The following is an 18,182-nucleotide window of genomic DNA, read 5'->3' as shown; positions in this document are numbered from 1 at the left end:
TTTATAAACAAAACAAAAAACAGGAAATGTATCCTAACAGTCTCATGCTTATTTTGTTTTTTTATTTGTTTTAAAAGGATATTCCTTGGGTTCCAATAGCGCCTTCCTCCAAACACTGGGAATCAACTACCAGCACTTCTCTATTTGCAGCAATGCTGGAAAGATCCATAGAACAATCCTTTAGAGGGATAGCCTCACATTGAAATCATCCCACCGTCTACTTGTGGCTTTCTACATATCCAAACCAATGCCTTTCTGCCCTCCCCAATGATCTTGTTCTAACTATTTATCACCCAAATCTATACCAGCTTGACCTAGATTTATACTAGCCAAGCATCATTGTAATGTCATAAATACTAGCAGAACTAGTTGCCCTGATGATTGAGAGAGAAGGGGAGACAGTTTTACAATCCATCATGCATTGATAAGTTAAAAAAACCATAATCAAAGTTCAGGTTTCTTGACCAACACAACTACCCATGTGATAATAATGGAAGAAATATGTACAGAAACCATAATGAAGCCAATCCAAACAAGAATTGCTATAAAAAAAAAACATTAAAGGATATTGCCTACCTTAATATAAGCCAAAAAAAACTATCTACCTTAATATAAACCAAAATTAAAAACCATAGAACATTTATCCATAAATATATGTCACCAACCAAGGTCATAAAACTAAAAGCCATGCAAAGACAGATACTTGAAATTCCCAGTAAAGTATGGAATGGAAACTCGAGAGAAAATAAGAAAGTTAAAAAAAATATATATGAAACTAATTCAAGTAACAATTTGATTATGTCAAGACTTCTCCCATCAAGATCATACTTCACATGATTCAGTTTACAGTCGTAAACAAAAATTGAAATCTAAATGAACAGTGATCAATCAATATTATGAAAATGAACGATCAGGCAAACAAGTAAATTCACTCAAGAAGTTTGCTCAGCGACCATCCATAAACAATACATAAAACCAAAAATCAATGGGCGGTATGAAGGATTATTGATAAACAAGAGAGGCACAAAATACAATAATTAACTAAAGAGAGGAAAACCCATAATTCCAATGGATCCACAAAAAGATAAATATATCACCTGAAAGATTAGAAAATGTACAACCAAAATCAATGGCATTCAGATATACTAAGAAAATGACCCAGATAAGCAACAAAGAAATATAGAGAACAAAAAAATAAAAATTAAAAAAGGGAAAAAGAAAAAGACAGACAAAAAAATATAGAGTAAACCCTAGCCAACATTTAAAGGGAAAGGAAAAGGAGAAAAGAAAGGAAAAGAAAAGAAAATTCACCACTCATAGGGGGTGGCGTTTTTCTCATACAGCCAAAATACTGTTATTGGAATTACATTTCCAAGTTGGCATTAAAATTAGAAGGCCTATTAAAAATAAAATATCCATAAATGACATCAATCAAATGCCCATTGGAATTAATCCTTCCTAAAGTACACAGCTTGCCTCAATTCTGTCTTAGAACACAGAAACTCATTGTCTGTTGGCTCCCGAATTTTCTGCTTCTAAATTTTCTCATATTCCGCCAAACATTATTCAACTAAAAGCAGCATTCACCATGTTCTCAGCCTCAAGTCTCCTCAATGTTGTAGAACTCAGCTTTTCTCCAGTTGATTCCTCAGGGAGGATGTCAATAACTTCAATCTGCACAAGCTACTAACAAGTAAAAACCGAAACTGACAATCTTCTCAAGTAATTAATGAAGAAATTGACTTTGCCTAAAATACATATAGTTGGGAATTTCAAATGGATCAAGTCTACAGAAACCAGAAACTCAAACCTTTAGTTGCGAGAGGCCTCTCTCAGCTCTCTTCTTATTTACTGATAGTCCCCCAGGTAAAGTCTCCTTGCTGCATGGCATCCAAATCCAACTAATAAAAAAAACCCTGCCAAAACTTGCTTGGGACAATTAATGAGAATTATGGCTCAGATCGACCAGTTCTATTCTCATAAGTCTTTTGTTTAACTCTATAATTTCATCAAGAACCATAAAGCCAGAACAACTATAGGTAAAAGTCACCCAATTGGCCCAATTCACAAAGCCAGACTGACAGAAATTTGAAAGCAAAGTTCGCATTCTTCGAGTTACAGGAACAGGAAGGGACATGGAGGAGGCATTAGACAGAAGATAGAGAATGTTCAACCATCCAATCATTAGACAACTTATTGATTCCCAATATAAATACAAGTTGCATATAGGCATATAGTTAATAAACTAAGAAAAATAACAAAAATAAATATGCAAGGGTGCTCTGCAGCCTATACATAAAAAGTAAAAGGAAATAAAGTAACATGCTATTGATGATTGATTAGTGACAAACCTGACAACAATAGCCTCCAAATTCTCATCAACGATTGAAGGACCATAGGGGTCAATAATTGGTTCAACTTGCACTACTAGCTCTGGTTTGATAGACTGAGCAAATACTTGCAGGAAAAAAAGAAAAGATAAATTGTCTCTACCACAATAAAGAAAGAAATGGTTTACTTTACACTAAATTCCACTGTTGAAGTGAGCACATAGGGCCTTTAGTACCACATTGCATCCAAGCTTGGGAGTCTGTCTTATCAAAAAATAGGTTGTGGATTTCATGATCTATGTGTTCTGTCAATTTATAATTTACTTGTATGGTAACTTTCAGTTCAACAAGCTTCTGTCATAACTCATAAGTATGATACACCAGCGTTTCCTCCTTAAATATTTTCCAGAAAAGAAAGCCCCACTGTTAGGCATGCGATGGAAGGAAATTAGGCTGAAAAACACATAATGAGACCATAAGGTGGGGAGGCACGTGATGTACTTCAAAGTTCCCATCTCACCTACGATCAGCAGACCTGCCTATACACCCCTTATTATTGTACTTCGGCATATGAAACTCATTTCATGCCAATTTTAGGAATGACTGACATGTGAACACTGAAACTAAATAGAAGAAACAGAACACAGCACATTCTACCTTATACCTTAATATACTCTTTAACATCATGCATCCTTTTCTCAATCGGTGCTATTAGATCAGCAAACTGCAAAAGAAAAAGCAAGTTGATACAATTGTGCATATCTTGACTGTATATGGAACAAAAGAAGTATAAAACTGTCAAAAGCACAATACAATCAGACTACAATATAAAAGAAGGAAACCCACTAAAACTTGTAAAGCAAAATTGTCTCTAAGTGGATGGCTGATTGCAGCCGGAGTATAAGAAAAAACAGCACCGAAATCTTATTATTTTTTAATAGGAAGTACAACAGGATTTATAGATGACTCTAGGATTCAAAAATCCTTATATTGAAGAAACCAGAAACCTTATCCTAACAACCTGGTTGATATCCAACCCTTATTTGAAAAAATAACCCCTAATCTGATAAGATTTAAAAACAAACAAATTAACTTCTAATCTTAACAGACTTCAGTGACTAATTCAAATCAACAAATATTTGAATAATTCAAACTTCAAACTTTTCGACACTCTCCCTCAAGTTGGGTTGTACAGACTGAACATGCCTAACTTATTGACTTGTTTCTCAAATGGCTTCTGTTGAATATAATGTATGTATAGTATACTATCTTTCCTTGTTAATATAGGTCACATGTATGGTAGTTAGGACTCCTAGCCTTGTATATATATATCTCTCAATTGTAAGTAGAGATTACAATGAATGTGAATAAGGTTTTTCTCCTTTCTCTCTCTCTCTCTCTCAACATGGTATCAGAGCCAAGGAAGAAAACCTAATTCTTTCCTGTTTTCCGTGTCATCAACTCCGGGAAACCTTCCGGTGACCGTGTTTCTTTCCGGTCACCTTCCCCATCTCCCAATACTTTCCAGTCAGTCGGATCGTCGTTAGAAACCACTCACCGCTGGCAAATTTTCCGGCGAAATTTTCCGGCGAACTTTCCGGCAAAATTTCCCGGCGACCTATTTTTCCGACACCGACCATACCAGAAGGAGCGCCTGGAGGAGATCTCCAACTTTTGTGAAGGCACCAGCACCAAAAGAGCAGCCACGCGCAATTTTCCTGCCGGCGGTTGAATCTCACGCGCCGGCGCGTGGGGGCGCGTGAGAGCTTTTCCGGCGACGCGCCTCCTCCTCCAGCTTCGCCTGACGCCGATCAGCCTTCCCACTTCCCTGGTTCTCCCATCCGAGCCCTGCACGTACCTCTTTTGGGGATTTTTGTCTTCGTCGGCCCTCCAAACAGTCTTTCCGGCGAAGCTCCGACCACTTTTTCTCCACTCCAATCCCTGCACGTGCCTTGGGAAGTGTTCTTCTCCCTTTCTGGTGGTACCACACCGCGATCTGAGGCCGTCTCCCTTTTTCGGTGGTGCCACGCTGCAATCTGAAGCCGTATTAGGGCTCTCTTCGATCCAAACATACTTCATTCTCCAGATAAGTGGATATGGCTACTAAAGCTTCCATTTTTTCCTCTGTCATATCTGGATCTCCTATGATTACTTCGGAGAAATTAGTTGGGAGTGAAAATTATCTTTCCTGGTCTGCCTTTGTTGAACTTTGGTTTATGGGTCAAGGATATGAGAATCACTTGATTACACAGGAGGCAGATATCCCTGAGGTCGACCGCGTACTTTGGAGGAAGATAGATGCACAGTTGTGTAGTGTATTATGGCAATCGGTTGATCCCCGAATTCTTCTTCATCTTCAGGCCTATAAAACTTGTTTTAAATTTTGGACTCAGGCCAAAGGATTATACACGAATGATATCCAGCGTCTTTATAAGGTGGCTTCTACTATTGTCCATCTCAGCCAACAGGACTTGGATCTATCTACTTATATTGGCCAGATTGCCTCTCTTAAGGAGCAGTTCTTGACTGTGATGCCTCTTACTCCTGATGTTGGGGCTCAACAAACACAGCTTGACAAGTTCTTCATAGTCCTTACTCTTATCGGCCTCCGTCCGGATCTTGAGCCTATTCGTGATCAGATTCTTGGTAGTTCATCAGTTCCGTCCTTGGATAATGTGTTTGCTCGCCTCCTCCGTATCTCGTCCACTCAGACTTTGCCATCTGATAGCGCTTCAGATTCTTCTGTGTTAGTTTCTCAAACTACCTCTCGAGGAGGACGCAATGGTACCCGAGGTAGAGGCCAACGTCCTCATTGCACCTATTGCAATAAACTTGGCCACACTCGCGATCGTTGCTATCAGTTACATGGAAGACCTCCTCGCACTGCCCATATGGCCCAGTCCTCTGATTCTCCGCTGCCTCAGCCTCCGAGCTCCTCCGCATCTCAGACATCTCAGGCTTCTATTGCCTCTGTTGCCCAGCCTGGTAATGCCTCTACCTGCCTTACCCACACATCTTCTCTTGGACCCTGGATTCTAGATTCTGGAGCATCTGATCACCTATCTAGTAATAAGGATCTTTTCTCCTCTATTACTACTACCTCTGATTTACCTACTGTTACCTTAGCTAATGGTTCTCAAACTGTGGCTAAAGGTATTAGTTTGGCCCTTCCTTTGCCTTCTCTACCTCTCACTTCTGTCCTTTATACTCCTGAATGTCCTTTTAATCTTATTTCCATCAGCAAAATCACTCGTACTCTTAATTGCTCTATTACCTTTTCTGATAAATTTGTGACCTTGCAGGACCGGAGTACGGGGAAGACGATTGGCATAGGACGTGAGTCTCAAGGCCTCTATCACCTCACCTCAGATTCATCTCCTGCAGTTTGCATTTCCACTGATGCTCCTCTCCTCATTCACAATTGTCTGGGCCACCCTAGTCTCTCCAAGTTCCAGAAGATGGTTCCTCGTTTTTCCACTTTGTCGTCACTTCCGTGTGAGTCATGTCAGCTTGGGAAACATACTCGTGTCTCGTTCCCAAAGCGTTTGAATAATCGGGCAAAGTCTCCTTTTGAGCTTGTCCACACTGATGTTTGGGGTCCTTGTCGGACTGCGTCTACTTTAGGATTTCAGTATTTTGTCACTTTCATTGATGACTATTCTCGATGTACTTGGTTATTCTTAATGAAAAATCGAGCTAAGTTATTCTCTATTTTCCAGAAATTTTATACTGAAATCCAAACCCAGTTCAATATTTCTATTCGTGTGTTACGCAGTGACAATGCCAGGGAATATTTTTCAGCCCAATTTACTTCGTTTATGTCTCATCATGGGATTCTTCATCAGTCTTCTTGTGCTCATACTCCTCAACAAAATGGGGTAGCTGAACGCAAGAATCGACATCTTGTTGAGACAACTCGTACTCTCCTCCTCCATAATCATGTTCCTTTTCGTTTTTGGGGGGACGCTGTTCTTACCGCTTGTTATTTGATTAATCGTATGCCCTCCTCTGTCTTACACGATCAGATTCCTCACTCCCTTCTTTTCCCTGACCAACCACTTTATTTCCTTCCTCCTCGTGTCTTTGGTTGTACTTGCTTTGTTCATATTCTCACTCCTGGACAGGACAAGCTTTCCGCCAAAGCCATGAAGTGCCTCTTCTTGGGATATTCCAGACTTCAGAAGGGTTATCGTTGTTATTCCCTTGAGACTCATCGATACTTTATCTCCGCTGATGTCACCTTCTTTGAAGACTCACCATTCTTTTTCACCACTTCTGAGTCTCTTCCTGTTTCTGAAGTCTTGCCCATTCCCATTGTCTCCCCACCTGATGCTATGCCCCCTCGACCACTTCAGGTTTATCATCGTCGCCCTCGTGTCGTTGCTCCTCTCCCTTTTCCTGAGGCACCTGCTGACTCACTTCCTATCCCTTCGGCTTCACCTGCCCCGGCTCTGCCTTCTCCTAATGACTTACCCATTGTTGTTCGGAAAGGTACTCGCTCTACTCGTAATCCTCATCCTATTTACAATTTTTTGAATTATCATCGATTATCTTCACCCTATTCTGCTTTTGTTTCTACTATATCCTCTGTTTCTCTTCCAAAGAGCACCCATGAAGCTCTTTCCCATCCAGGCTGGCGACAGGCAATGGTGGATGAAATGGCTGCTTTGCACTCTAATGGCACTTGGGATCTTGTTGTTTTACCCTCTGATAAATCTACAGTTGGTTGTCGTTGGGTCTATGCAGTTAAGGTTGGTCCTGATGGTCAGGTTGATCGCCTTAAGGCCCGCTTAGTTGCTAAAGGCTATACTCAAGTTTATGGTTCTGATTATGGTGACACATTCTCCCCTGTTGCCAAGATTGCTTCTGTCCGCTTGCTTCTGTCCATAGCTGCTATGTGTTCTTGGCCTCTTTATCAGTTGGATATTAAAAATGCCTTCCTTCATGGTGATCTTGCTGAGGAAGTTTATATGGAGCAACCTCCTGGTTTTGTTGCTCAGGGGGAGTCTGGTTTAGTGTGCAGGTTACGCCGCTCTCTATATGGCTTGAAACAATCTCCTCGAGCATGGTTTAGCCGTTTTAGTTCTGTTGTTCAAGAGTTTGGCATGCTTCGCAGTACAGCAGACCATTCAGTTTTTTATCATCATAACTCCTTGGGGCAGTGTATTTATCTGGTTGTTTATGTGGACGACATCGTCATTACAGGCAGTGATCAGGATGGTATTCAGAAACTAAAGCAACATCTTTTTACCCACTTTCAGACCAAAGACTTGGGGAAACTCAAGTATTTCTTGGGAATTGAGATAGCTCAATCCAGTTCTGGTGTGGTCCTTTCCCAAAGGAAGTATGCTTTAGACATCCTGGAAGAAACCGGTATGTTAGACTGTAAACCGGTAGACACACCTATGGATCCGAATGTCAAACTTGTACCAAGACAGGGGGAGCCTTTAGGAGACCCCGGGAGATATCGACGGCTCGTAGGTAAATTGAACTATCTCACCATTACTCGTCCAGACATTTCTTTTCCTGTGAGTGTTGTTAGTCAATTCCTACAGTCACCATGTGATAGCCATTGGGATGCCGTAATCTGTATTCTTCGATATATCAAAAGTACACCAGGCCAAGGTGTATTGTACGAGAACAAAGGTCATACTCAAGTTGTTGGTTACACAGATGCAGATTGGGTTGGCTCACCCACAGATAGACGTTCCACTTCAGGGTACTGTGTTTTTATTGGAGATAATCTAATATCTTGGAAGAGTAAGAAACAAGATGTAGTGGCCAGATCTAGCGCTGAAGCCGAGTATCGAGCTATGGCTTTGGCAACATGTGAACTCATATGGTTGAGACATCTTCTTCAGGAGTTGAGATTTGGAAAGGATGAACAGATGAAACTCATCTGTGATAACCAGGCCGCATTACATATTGCATCCAATCCAGTCTTTCATGAAAGGACCAAGCATATTGAAGTTGACTGTCATTTCATTAGAGAGAAGATCGCATCAGGATGTGTTGCTACAAGTTTTGTCAATTCAAATGATCAACTAGCAGACATCTTCACTAAATCTCTCAGAGGTCCTAAGATTAAATATATTTGTAACAAGCTTGGTGCATATGACGTATATGCTCCAGCTTGAGGGGGAGTGTTGAATATAATGTATGTATAGTATACTATCTTTCCTTGTTAATATAGGTCACATGTATGGTAGTTAGGACTCCTAGCCTTGTATATATATATCTCTCAATTGTAAGTAGAGATTACAATGAATGTGAATAAGGTTTTTCTCCTTTCTCTCTCTCTCTCTCAACAGCTTCTTTGCAAGTGCCTTGTAAGCAAATCAGTTACGTGTTCACTTGTGGGAACATAAACCATACAAATGGTGTCATCTTCAATTTTTTCCTTCATAGAATGTCTATCCACTTCTACGTGCTTTGTACGATCATGATGAACCAGATTGTGTGATATGCTAATTGTTGCCTTATTGTCGCAATACATCTTCATTGGTCCATCTTCTTTTATTTCCAACTCTTTCAAGAGATGTTTTAGCCACAAGATCTCACATATGCCATAAGCAATTGCCCGAAACTCTGCTTTTGCAGAGCTTCTTACTACAACCAGCTGTTTCTTGCTGCTCCATGTTACCATGTTTCCCCATGCAAGAGTACAATAGCCTGAGGTTGATCTTCTATCTTCCACAAAACTAGCTCAGTCTATATCAATTATCCTTCAATGCTCCTTCATTCTTCCTAAAGAAAAGTCCTTTTCTAGGAGTCCCCTCAAGGTACTTTAGGATTCTACAAACAACTTCCAAATGCTCTTCACAAGGTGCATGCATGTATTGACTTACAACGCTTATTGCGAAGGCAATATCTAGCCTAGTGTGCGAAAGGTAGATTAGCTTCCCAACTAGGTGTTGATATCTACCAATGTCAACGGGAGTGCCACTCTCTCGATCTCCTTCAGAATATCAAGAACATACTTCCTTTGAGATATTGTAATACCAGATCTATTTCTCACCACTTCCATTCCCAAAAAATACCGTAGCAACCCAAGGTCCTTGATTTCAAACTCGGTAGCAAGTTTATTCTTCAGCCGCTCTGTTTCTGCTTCATTATTTCCTGTTATAATGATGTCATCAACATAAACAATGAGAATGGTAACCTTCCCATCTAGGTGTTGGTAGAACATAATGTGATTTGGTCCGTGTCTGGTTGTAACTTTGCTGCAAAATTGTCTTAGAAAACCTCTCAAACCAAGCTTTTGGAGATTGCTTCAACCCATAAAGAGATTTTTTGAGCCTGCAAACCTTCCCAATTCTTCTGTCTTTATCAAATCCAGATGGCAAGCCCATATATACTTCTTCTTCGAGATCTCCATTTAGGAAAGCATTCTTTACATCAAGCTAGTGGAGAGGCCAATCTAGATTGGCAGCAAGATATAGAAGGACTCTCACAATATTAAGCTTAGCCACTGGAGCAAGCGTCTCTTGATAATCAATTCCATAAGTCTATGTGAAGCCTTTCACCACTAATCTTGCCTTGTACCTCTCAATGGACCCATTTGATTTGTATTTCACTGTAAATACCCACTTGCACCCAATTGGCACCTTTCCTTCGGGCTTCTTGACCAAATCCCAGGTCTGATTTTTCTCCAAGGCTTCTATCTCATCCATCACAGCATGTCTCTATTTCAGATCCCTTAATGCTTCTTGAATGTTTTTGGTAATTTCAGCACCCAAAAGTCTTGAGACAAATGCTTGCAGTGATGGTGAGAGATGTCTATAAGATACAAAATTAGAAACGGAGAGATGTGTATAAGATACAAAATTAGAAATGAGATGTCGGGTACAAGTTCTGACTCCTTTTCTAACTACAATGGGAAGGTTAAGATCAGTTACCTCAGGAAGAGCATTCGGATCTGATTCTTGGCAGGACTGAGGGTCCATTTTGTTCTCCACTCCTTTGGGATTGCTCCTACGCAAGTAGACCCGTTTCCACTGTGCTGGGATGCTGTTGAGTCGTTGACACTCCAGATTTGGCAGGAAATGGCACAGCTGTTTCTGGGTTGGCTGTTTCTGGTGGGCTGTTTTTGGCTGGTACAGATGGATTGGCTGTTTTGGCTGGTGCTAGCAGCAATAATGGCACACAGAATCTGATTCTTTTTTGGGTGGCTGTTGCTGAAATTGGCGAGATGAAAAAACTGGCAGAGCTGAATCCCACTCCCAAAAATTCTCTTACTCACACTCTCCCCTCTGAAGTGAATTTTTGGGATAATATGGCTGATTGTCAAAAAACGTGACATCCATGGTGACAAAGTATTTTCTTTTTTCTAGAGAATGGCACCTATAGCCCTTTTGTGTGACCGAATATCCAAGGAAATTGCATGACAAGGCCCTGGGATCCAACTTGTTTTGGTTTTGGTCATGTATATGGACAAAAGCTTTACATCCAAAAACTTTTAGAGGTAGCGAGGTTACTAATCGAGTATGGGGAAGCATTTGAGGAAGTTGTTTAAGGGAGTTTGGTATTGGAGTACTCGGGTTGGCATACGGTTTATAAGGTAGCAAGCTATAAGAATTGAATCTCCACAAAAGGTTTTTGGAACATTTGTGGTAAACATGAGGGAATGGGTCACTTCTAATAAATGTCTATTTTTTTCTTTCGACAACCCCATTTTATTGGGGTGTGTTTACACATGAACTCTGATGAATAATCCCTTGTTCCAAAAAATAATAATTAAGTATAGTGTTGAAATATTATGTACCATTGTCAATACATAAAATTTGGATTTTTGCATTGTATTGATTTTGAACCATTAAATGAAAATTTTTAAAGGTTTGTTTGACCTCACTTTTTTCTTTCAGTCAATATACCAAGATGACTCATGTGATCATCAATGAGTGTGATAAACCACTTTTTCCCAATTATGTTCTAAGTGCAAGATGGCCCTCAAATGTCACTGTATCATGGAAAACGGTTTGGAAGATTTGTATGATTGGGATGGATAAAAAGAGTGTTGGTGTTTTGCAAGTTAGCAAATTTCGTATTGAAAAACATCTTTACTTCTAAAAAGAGATGGATACAAATGTTTTAAATACTGAAAATTAGGGTGGCTTTATCCAAAGTGTCACAACATTATTTCTTGCTTCCTAGACAAAGTTGAAGATTCACAACTAGTAGTTAGAGTGTGCTCATTCGCCTTGCTGCTTTCCTCAAAATAGTAGAGTCTATCACGTTCCTTAGCACTGCCAATCTTTTACCCCGGAGTCACTTCTTGAAATTCACAATGAGATTGTAAGAAATAGGCAGCATAGTGAAGATCTTTGGTAAGTTTACTAATAGATGGTAAATTGCATTAGTGTTTTGGAATATGGCGAACAACAGAAAGAGTTATATGGGTCCCTAGAATTATTTTACCTATCCTTGCAACTGTTGCAAGGGATCCATTTGCAATTTTGACCATAAGGTGACTAGAATCAAGAGTATAAGTGGAAAATAAATTTGCACATTCTATTATGTGGGTAGTTGTTCTTGAATCTATGATCCAAGGAACAATTGTCTCCAATGAAGTAGTCAAGGCATTTTGAAATGTACCTTTCTAGGCCAACAAGTATCGATTTGATTTTGAGAGGCATTGGTGATGGATGTTAAAGGAACAACAACCAAAGATGGGGTTTGTTAGGACGATTAGTCTACATTGTATGTTGGCAATTTTGTTCCATTTTATTTTATGGCTTAGGAAACTTTTTAGATAGTAACTTATTCTCCATTGAAGATTCAAGGTTATTATTCGTTCAATCAAAAAGTCATAGGTAAAAAGGTTTGGTTTATGACAAGTTAGCTGTTTAAAGGGTGAAAAGTGAATCGGCATATTTTTTGTGGTTAGTTTATTATTTTGGAAAAATAGGGGACGGTCAAGCAATGGAAGTAGCACTTCAACGCTTATATAACACTCAAGCAGTTATAAAACGCCTGAGGCGCTCGAGTAGTAGGTAAGTATAATCGAGCACTCATCCCAAATATGGCAGAATATTTTTTGGAAATTCACAAATATTGTATTTGGAAAATTTGGGATACCGATCTCCTTGGGCCTAAAGGCTTATATAAGCCCTTCTTTTAACCCATTTTGGGTTGGACACTTACCAAGAGGTTTAACCTAACTTGTCTTGCCATTCCCAATCTCTCGAGAATGATTCAAAACAGTGAATCTTAGGTTGCTAGAAGACCTACATCCCTTCAACGAGGTTGAAGAGAATTCGTTAAAGCAATTGGAGATTATTGCGTCGCAAACATAGATCAAGTTATAGCTTTTGGAGAGTAAGTCTTTAGGGTAAAACAGTCAGGTAATTCTGTGTGACTTGATCTCATATAGTGGATATAGATTTGAGATCTTAAACCCTTTGGTTTTTTATCTCCACGATTAATATGAGGATTTTCCACATAAAAAAAATCTTGTGTCCCTTGCATATTGATTTGATTTTGGATATTATGTTTATCCCTAATATCTCTTGAATTAATATGGGTATATAAATTTCAATCCTTATATTATAATTTTTAAAAATACATTCATTCAACCCTCTCTAGGTATTACCTTACGGACAGTGGTTTTTCAAGGTCAATAGTTTATATGACTGTTCTAATTGATTTTTATTCAAGTGGACATTGAAAGGGCTCTCTCCCTAGTTATTTCCAGCTTCGGATGAGACTTGCTAGCCTCTGGACTCCCTCCTATTTCCACAATTATCATTCCAATTAGGCAGTTTACCATGCAACTCTCAATAGTTCTCAAGCTATGATTTGATCGTTAGCAATGGTCGCACCAAAGATTGTCATTCTTGCAAGTATTACGAGCATCCCCATGAGAGGCATCAAGCCTGCAAGCAACCAAGGCAAAGTTATCAACAGGTACATTGGGTGTTTTAGGTGTTCCAAGCATAACCCGTTTTCGGGCTTCTTCACAATAGACTTCAACGAAAATCTCTTCTATTGCATGAAGTGGCTTGATTCCAATATACGTCTCTGTACTTCGTCAAGATCTCTATTAAGTCCAACTAGGAAGTCATAGCTCTTCTCCTTGTTGATTTGAGCTTGGAAGCATTCACTGTCTTTGGTACAATTCCACTTAAAGTCATTGGCGACATCTAATTCTTGTCATAGTTTAGAGAGCATTGTAAAGTACATTGTGACATCAGTTTCTTCCTAATTCATATTTCAAGCCATATTTTGTAGTTCAAACAGTTGGGCTGAATTTTCCTTGTTGGAATACAATGGATTGAGCGAGTCCTAGATTTTCTTTGTTGTTGGGTAGCATAAATAATTGTTCTGTATTTCGTCCGTCATTGAGTTCACTAACAAAGACATGACAATTGAATTGTTAGCATCCCAAATTGGATACAAAGGATCATTCTCTCCTGGTTCACAAATGGAGCCATCAGGGTAACTCATCTTCCCTTCACCTTAGATCACCATCTAGACAGCACACAACCATTTAAGAAAATTTTGCCCATGTAATTTCTTTGTTGCAATCTGAAGTGGAGCATTTTCTGAGATTAAGACGGTGGGAGCAATTGTAGGGGCATCTAACAAGTATCCGCAGACTCTTTCAAAACGTTGTCGCTACTTGCTCCAATCATGGCCATGTTGACCATTGTTTTCTCTCGACTACTAACCGGTCGGCTCTAATACCATGAAGTTGGAGTAGAAGAAAAAACAGAAAGCACCAAAATCTTATTATTTTCTAATAGGAAATACAGCAGGATTTATAGATTGACTCTAGGATTCAAAAATCCTTAAACTGAGGAAACCAGAAACCTTATCCTAACAACCTGGTTGATATCCAACCCTTTTTTGAATAAATAACTCCTAATCTAATGAGATTTAAAAACAAACAAATTAACTTCTAATCTTAACAGACTTCGGTGACTAATTCAAATCAACAAATATTTGAATAATTCAAACTTTCAAACTTCAAATTTTCCAACACCGATTCTTAAAGTGTACTCAAAAGCAAATTCATGGGAAAATGAGTTCTAATGACCATTACAATTGAGATGCAAGTGCTTAAGATCAGTGAAACAATCTCCAACCATTAGAAGAGCTTATTCCATAAAGTTTACAAGAAATTGTTATTGATGTAATTCTTAAATGAATAGTTGCCACCAGCTTTCCAGAAGGACCTCCCAGGAGATCATTTTAAAGGAGGTGGTTTAAGAAGAGCTAAACCAGAACTAGCCATTAAAAGTCATCCTAAATTCATCCTCCATGAAACAAAATTTCAAAAATCCCCTTTAGGTTCAATTAAAAAATATATATATATATAACTTTGTACTTTAGGAGATCAACAAGTGAAAAGTTTGTAAGGAATAATTTAAAATTTTTGAAAGTAAAAATAGACTACCAGATAATAAGAGGTTGCATCAATGAAAATTGTAAGTATAGGATAAAATCAAGATAGAATAAGCTCAATGCATGCAACAGTTGTTGAGCCAATATGCAATAACATCCAAAGTTTATCAGGGCTAGGTTGGAGTTCATAGGGAAATAGTTACAAACACCACATTTATGCAACAGCCTACCTAAACATTCATGTACACCCTCTCTAATGAAAAGGCTAAAAACAAAGACCAGTTGCCAGTCAGTAGCATGCAAGAGTTAATTACATACATGGGTAAGTAATCCAATAATATATGCAAGGCTGACATCTCACCTGTTTTTTACTCAACATGGGTCCATCACTAACCCCAATGACAATGCGATCCCTTGCAACCTCAGCCGATGCCTAGACCAAGCATTTCACCACCATTAAAGAGAAACAAAGAGGAACCAGAAAAGCACCATTTTTATGTTTTCCAGAGGTTTCTGGCAAATCAAACTGAAGGAACCTTGAGAAAAAGCCGGTGGCCATCATGCAATCTATCAAAAGTTCCGCCAAGAACAACAGCTCCATGTGAATTTGGTGGAGAGATATTCGAATAGGCAACAGAGTCTTTCACAATCGCCATCAGTGAAATGAGGTCTACAGAGAACAACTCTGGTCGTGGAACAAAAATATAAATTAAAAAGAATTAAGCCTTAGGAACTTTCAGACAGGATTTTCATTTCATATATCAGGAAAGGAAACCCAGAATTCACCTGCCCCACCAACCACTTCACTCCCCAGGACACATTAACGTTAACATTTTAAATATTAGCATTTTACCAATCTTTAAGAAGATGCAAGGACTTGGATTGTCATGAGCAATACATTGTCAAAGATCTCTCAACCATTTGGTGGGCCTATATTTGTAGAAATTTGACTCAATGTGCCCTGACCAACCCAAGATGGACATTTAACATACTACTAATATTAACATTTGTTGGGGTCCAAATGAGGTCCATCCACATAAGGTTTGGTATCTTCTACTATGATCAGTTTTTGGCTCTTCAAAGTGGTGAGCAAGCAACTGCATGTTAAGCCCAAAATGGGCCGATTTGGCTCTTAATTTTAGACCCAAAAGTGGGCAGCAGCTGACTTGTTTTTGCAGGCTAATTGAAATGGGTATTAGTTGGTAATGAGGACAGCAACAAGGGAGAACTTTGGGAGTAACCCATGCAGTATAAATTGATCTTTACCTAGGGAAATCTCCAACCAAGCAATTTTTTACAAGCAAGACCCAACCTCAAAGTCACAGTTTCAACCATGAAACAGCACAAAATAAACCTGCCGATAAACAAGCACATACACTGACAACCCACCAACAACTCCATATTACTGGGATGCACAACCTAAAGAATGACAGTAGCTTTCAGTCCTGGGAACTGACATTGCAAGGGCATGAGATGGACATTAAAGGATCAAGTTGGACCTCGCCCAGCAATGATGTGGCAGTTCTCCCACCTAAAACTCCTAAAATATCCCTACTCATCACTGACTTAGAAGGTTGAGGGTGTCTGGCTACTACCACACTGTTGTCTAAAGCAGGCTCCTACACCTGAATTTTCAACACCTGACCAGAGCTTGCATTAAAATCAAACAAGAAGAATACCAATATGGGGCAAACCGAGAAATGGGAGGCCGGTTGACGTAGGATATAGAGTGCAATTCTTTATTTTCACAAAAAAATCCTGTTAACTTGTTTACAAGTCCTTGAGGTAGAAAATTCACATACCCACTTCAATCTCAAAGCCTCAAGTTATATCTGATGACTGTTAAGAATTAAAATGCAGCTCAGCAAACATCTTGCAACACATTCTGTACCACTAAAGCATAGACAATGCAAGATGCTCAAACAACCTAAAAAACAAGAAGCAGGTGATAACTCTAAGGAGATGTTTCCATGGTCAATAATCAATATTGACCACCATGTAAGAACTATCAATTCCACACAGACAATGGCATAGTAATCAATCAAAGAAATACCAACAAAATTAAGGAGATTTCCAATGGCTTTCCTTTTCTAAATTGTCCCAAGTTTTAAATCTCTCAGTACTCCAAACAAACCAATCCAAAACACCATTGAACATAGGGAGGAAAACCCAATTCGCAAAGTTTGTCACAAACCAACATCATTCAATAGAGCGAGAAACAAACAAAATCCAATTAATTAAACCCATGTGTTGAATGACAATGAGAAAAGGAGTTTCTGAAGAAAAAAGAAAGAAGCAACAAACCCACATTGAGAACTAGATTTCAAAGCGGAGAGACAATGAAAGAAACACACACACACACACACACACACACACACACACACACATATATATATATATATATATATATATATATATAAAGAGAGAAACAAACCGCTAACCTAAGACGTAGTATAGGTAAGGATTTGACGGTGGCGCAGACGACGTCGTCAGCGGTGGCGATGTCGGCGACCGCGGAGAGGAGTGCAAACTAGTAACTACAGAGCTAGCTATGAGTTTTTCTTTCCATGGAAGGACGAATGTGAGCGTGTTTTCTTTCCAAGCCCATTTGGGCCGGAAAGATGAGCCCTAATGAAATGGGCCTATTTTCACTATACTCATATCTTTAAAGCAGGTTCATTAGTGTTGCTAATCTGATTTTTTTTTCCCTTGAAAACAAGTTTTTAATCTTGAGTTTAACTTGAATGCCTTCAATTTTATGGCTTAACCTAATATAAATACTTGTTTTCCCTTGAAAACAAGTGTTTAATCTCGAGTTACAATACTTCATTTAATTTAATCCTAATATAAATTCATAGATATTTAATCCTTCAAATATTATAAGATTAAGGCGGTATTTGTTTTTTAGATAAATAGAAAATGTTAAAATATTTTGCTTTTTCTATTCATTTAAATGTAACATATTGATATCAACCAATATAACTAAACTGAATATATTGATAATGAGTTCACTTTAATTATATTGATTGATATCAACATATTACTTTTAATTGAATAGAAAAGTCAAATATTTCGATTTTTTCTATTCAACCAAAGAACAAACACCATCTACGTTATTGAGTTCAATTTTGTTTCTGTCATACCATGTTCTCCTAATAAACTCATATGTAGCTTCTTGCTATCATTGAATTACTTTACTTCAGAAGCAATTGATGACTCAATTGTGTGCCATTGTCCGATTTTCTTAAAATAGTTATTCCAAATATAATTAAGTTGTTTCACTAGCATTAACTTGCCCTAAGTATGGAAGAGGCTAGAAAAACCTTTTAAAAGAGTATTCTCTTGACATTTCCATCTCATGTTCTTTATATTGTATCTAATCATTTTTCATGTAATCCATGTTCTTAATGATAGGACAATTTATCTAGATGGTTTCTTCTTCTTGTATGTAGTCATAGAAAAATTTTCTTCGTTTTCATTTTCTAAAGGAAAACATTTACTAGAAGG

General features: G+C 38.6%; 1 protein-coding gene across 2 annotated transcripts; it reads right to left on the bottom strand.

The window, feature by feature from the left end:
* Nucleotides 1-1,296: 1,296 nt before the first annotated feature.
* Nucleotides 1,297-17,319, bottom strand: LOC100248299 (phosphopantetheine adenylyltransferase). 2 transcript variants are annotated; one of them, XM_059734614.1, is made up of 7 exons: nucleotides 17,117-17,319; nucleotides 15,212-15,360; nucleotides 15,037-15,108; nucleotides 2,995-3,054; nucleotides 2,352-2,446; nucleotides 1,811-1,880; nucleotides 1,297-1,683 (listed from the first exon to the last, which is right to left on the bottom strand). In XM_059734614.1, the coding sequence occupies exons 2-7, from the start codon at nucleotides 15,329-15,331 to the stop codon at nucleotides 1,567-1,569; spliced, it is 534 nt and encodes a 177-aa protein (XP_059590597.1). In that variant the 5' UTR covers nucleotides 15,332-15,360; nucleotides 17,117-17,319; the 3' UTR covers nucleotides 1,297-1,566. The 2 variants fall into 2 exon arrangements, with proteins under 2 accessions (XP_059590597.1, XP_002278835.1); XM_002278799.5 differs by having other exon boundaries at nucleotides 1,297-1,674; nucleotides 17,117-17,276.
* Nucleotides 17,320-18,182: the final 863 nt, after the last annotated feature.

The sequence above is a fragment of the Vitis vinifera genome, chromosome 18 (genome assembly GCF_030704535.1).
Source record: "Vitis vinifera cultivar Pinot Noir 40024 chromosome 18, ASM3070453v1".
NCBI classification, from domain to species: Eukaryota; Viridiplantae; Streptophyta; class Magnoliopsida; order Vitales; family Vitaceae; genus Vitis; species Vitis vinifera.
The sequence above is the reverse complement of the archived record's forward strand: the minus strand, read 5'-3'. Positions and strand labels throughout refer to the sequence as shown.

Bases quoted from the DNA above. Each gene is read 5' to 3' on its own strand.
- LOC100248299 (XM_059734614.1), bottom strand. From the start codon at position 15,331: ATGGCGATTGTGAAAGACTCTGTTGCCTATTCGAATATCTCTCCACCA. The intron at 15,109-15,211 runs GTTCCTTCAGTT...TGCTTGGTCTAG, and splicing joins GCCACCGGCTTTTTCTCAAG to GCATCGGCTGAGGTTGCAAG. The intron at 1,881-2,351 runs GTTTGTCACTAA...GATGCCATGCAG, and splicing joins TTGGAGGCTATTGTTGTCAG to CAAGGAGACTTTACCTGGGG.